Consider the following 3,723-nt stretch of genomic DNA (forward strand, 5'->3'; position numbering starts at 1 on the left):
TTTTCTTTAATTTTTTTTTTTTTTTGAGATGGAGTCTCTCTGTGTCGCCCAGGCTGGAGTACAGTGGCACGATCTCAGCTCTCACTGTCCCTTCTATGAGAAGACAATGAGCCCAGCATTTTTGGTCCCCAGGTGTTTTTATGATGCTTCCAGCACAGCCCCCTGCAGCCCTCTGTCTTCCTGGCTCTACCACGAAGTGTCTGCTGCCTGGGTCACTATGTTGGGTGCCATCCAAGTGGATGTGGTCATTTTGGTCCCTGCCCTGGCGTTCTAACCCCAGTGATGTGAAGAAAAAAGACCAGCAAAGAGAAGCAGCTCCACAAAACTTGTTTCGGTAGGTTATGTTTTTATTCTACATTATTGGTAAGACAGGGAACAGGGCCAAGACCTCCGCACTCCCCTGGGAAGGACAGTCAGGAGAATTAGATACATCTAAAGTGGGCACAGGACGGAGGTCAGATCTTCCTGGGAGGTGGCTGGAAAGACTTGGGCTTAAGCCACGGGAGCCAGGCCGACCCGGTTGTTTGCCCGGTCGAAGACAGTAAAGTACTGGCGGATGAAGACATCACCCAGGATCCAAAGCTCTCCAGATTCGGTGGAGACATCCATGCCCTGGAAGCCGCTGATGCAGCTGCCCTCGCTCTGGAGAAATGGAGAATAAAAGTGGATTTGAGACTCCGATTCAGCAGTGACAGGCGCTGGGTGATAAATATCCAGGGCACCCTGGTGCAGCTGCAAGGCACGTGCAAGGAGGAGCTTCCTGGCTCAGTGTCCAGGGACTCGGCTGTTCTTGGCCTGGAGTCGGCCTGTAGAATCGGTCCACAGCACGGTTGGTTTCTATGCATTACTGGACATTATCTGGCATTTCTGGCAGGCACAGGAACCCTGACATCAGCATCAGAGCTAAGGGGCTTGGGGAGAATTCAGCTGGTAGGAAGAAGTGTGAAAACCCTGTTGATACAGCCTTTTCTCATGATTATTCTGATCCCGACAGGGGCAAACCGGATGAGCTGTTAGCCCTCTTGTCTCTCTAACTCACTGAGCTGTGACCTTGTCTGCATGTCACCTGGGGAGCTTTGAACCCCCGCAGCCTCATCCCATTGCTCAGGCCTTGCCCTCTCCTGATGTAATCAGAATCACTGGGGGAGCCCAGGCATCAGTGCTTCTTGTTGAGTAACATCAGTCCACTGGCAAAATCAGTTTTCTATCTGACGTTATAATAATAGAAGGGAGAGTTTTCCTGTGGCTCGTATAGCTAAAGATTTGCTACTTGGTAGAGACGGTAGGAGTGTCGGAAGCCCCAGCCTATGGAAATGAGGATTTCCATTTGCCCAACCCTTGGTAGCTCTGATGTGATCAGGCTCACTTGGGTAACCTAACCGCACTCTGAGGGTGGGGAAAGCTGCCATGTCTACATTTTGGATGAGGAAACAGGCTGAGATGAGTTGTGGTTTCCTCAGAATCAATGGGCTGGTGATTCAGACCCAGGACTTGGACCCAGGGGTCCAGATAGAATCCTCTTTTCCCTCCATTAGCGTTTGTTTCACTTGTTCCCTTGGGGGGCTGTATCCGAGTTCTTATTCCTGCGTTTGTTTTTAATCTATTCCTTCTCTCTGGAGCTGTCTAGGGCAGATGTTCGTCTGCCTCTGCCTCTCGGCTTCAGCTCGTGGAAGCGCACTTTCCCTCTGCAGAGGGGGACTCTGTGGCCACATTCTGTGTGAGCCCCTCTAGTGGATGGTCCAGAGCCCCCTCACCTGCAGGATGTAGGCACTGGGTGGCACAGGATACTGGATTCCATTGATGGTGAAGATGATGTCGGGCAGGCTGCTGATGGCTGAGCAGCTGACCACCATCTGGAAAGAGTGAGGTGAGAAAAGTTAGCAGGGTTTTCATCCCATCTGCCTGGCACACCCACTACTTGAGCGTAGAACAGAGCAGTCGGGGCTGGACTGACCTCGCCGTCTGAGTTCTCGCTGGCTCCGATGTCGCTCTGGATGTTGGCAATGGGGCTGGTTGGGCCGGTCAGCAGAGAGGTGCCGGTGTCAACAATGGCCTGGCAGCCCTCAGAGCAGGCGATGGCCTCTCCGTTCATGGTGATGCTGAGAGCAAGAAGCAAGTGAAGGTCCCTGAGCCCTCAGGGGTACATCTCTCCAAGGAGGAACCAGGAGGTGACCCCAGACATTTCTTCCCCACCCGTCCATTGGCCAATGCGTGGATTTCAGTTCCTCTCGTTCACACATTCATTCATCCTGCATTCATTTATGCAACAAATATTTTGCAAGTGCCTACTCTCTGCCAGGCATGGGAAACGCAAAGGTAAACCAGACAGCCTCACGGTTCCAGGCTGCAGAGAGCTCCCGGCCTAGCTGGCAAGACAAGTTATGGTTGCAGAAGGGCAGGATGATAAGCCAGGCATGCGGCAGGGAACAACACAGGGTCCAGGGTGAGAGGCAGTGGAGGGAAGCAGCCAGGGGAGCAGACACCCAGGGATGTCAGGCAGTGGAAGAGAGGAGGACATCAACAGGGGACAGTATGCAGGGAGGGACAGAGACCAGGGGCTGGGGCAGGAGTTGGAGGAACTGGTGAAATTCTAGCCTGGCTGGGCAGACATGAGGTGATCGATGTGTCCTGGTTTGCCTGGGATGCTCCCAGCTTTAGTGCTAAAGTCTTTTCCTGGGAAATGGTTCACTCTTGAGAAAACCCACACAATTGAGCACCATAGCAGGCTAGCTGGGGAAGAACAGCGTGGAAATGAGGCTGCAAGGGAGACCGGAGAGGCCCTGAAGGGGTGCGTGGAACAAAGTGACTTCACACAATTTCTCAGCCATTTTGCCCTATTTCTAGACTGAAAGTGACACGTTTCCTCGAGTGGGAGGAGCGTGTGCTGGTTCCCAGGCAGGTGGTCGCCCAGCTTTCCCCAGGGATGCTGGTGGATTGTCCTGCCTCCGTGACTAGGAGGACAGTGGCTATCTGACCCTTGCAGAGTCTCGGCTTCCCAGACAGCTCTTCCCTCCTCCGCCAGGGAGGTGTCTTTCTAGGGTTCTCTCTGGCTTGGCCAACTTCCACCTTCCCCCTGGAGTGTGTTCCCCTGTGTAAACTGTTCTAAGGGGGATTCTGGAAAGCTGATTAGCTATGAATCCATAAGGACATGGGATCTGGGGCCCAGGCCTGGATGCTGCCCATCTGTGGCAGTCTCACCTGTCCACGGAGATCTGCCAGTAACCCTCGACAGAAACAGGCACCCAGTTCAGACTTCCAGTGTAGTAAGAAGAGTCAATGCCACCAAATATCACCACGCTGCCACTCTGGTCATCGCTGTGGAAAGTGAGGGAAGAAGACACGAATTTCTCTGTTCGTTCATTTGTGTGAACATCTGCTGTTGGCTCCTCAGAGCTTCCCTTGATTGGGCACTTGGCAGGCTGTCCTGGGGTGTGACAAATGTGGTTTCTTTTCTTCTTAGTCCAGGGCCCATGCGGTGGACACTGTCACTGTTATTTCCACTTACCATGAGGACACTGAGCCTGAGGGAGGTGAGGCCACCTGCCCAAGGTCACACAGCGGGAAGTGGTGGAACTATGTTTGGAAGAACACGGGTCTTTTAGGTTGAGTGTGTGCTTTCCACCGTGGTACTCACTCTAGTTGCCATGGGGACCCCAGGGATGTGAATGGATGACAGTGTCGGCTCTTAAGGACTTGATGGTGGAGATCACTTGTTCTTAGCTG

At 53.1% G+C, this 3,723-nt stretch overlaps 1 protein-coding gene across 1 annotated transcript in view; it reads right to left on the reverse strand.

The window, feature by feature from the left end:
- Positions 1 to 334: 334 nt before the first annotated feature.
- LOC105512309 (pepsin A-2/A-3) overlaps positions 335 to 3,723 on the reverse strand; it is a 10,128-nt gene continuing 6,739 nt past the window's right edge. Inside the window, exons 6-9 of the mRNA XM_011942746.1 lie at positions 3,199 to 3,315; positions 1,955 to 2,099; positions 1,755 to 1,853; positions 335 to 642 (exon numbers count right to left, since the gene is read on the reverse strand). Of these exons, the coding sequence (XP_011798136.1) occupies positions 493 to 642; positions 1,755 to 1,853; positions 1,955 to 2,099; positions 3,199 to 3,315 (511 nt within the window). The 3' untranslated portion in view covers positions 335 to 492. The remainder of the gene's footprint in view (positions 643 to 1,754; positions 1,854 to 1,954; positions 2,100 to 3,198; positions 3,316 to 3,723) is intronic.

Source organism: Colobus angolensis, unplaced genomic scaffold, assembly GCF_000951035.1.
Source record: "Colobus angolensis palliatus isolate OR3802 unplaced genomic scaffold, Cang.pa_1.0 Scaffold21, whole genome shotgun sequence".
NCBI lineage: Eukaryota > Metazoa > Chordata > Mammalia > Primates > Cercopithecidae > Colobus > Colobus angolensis.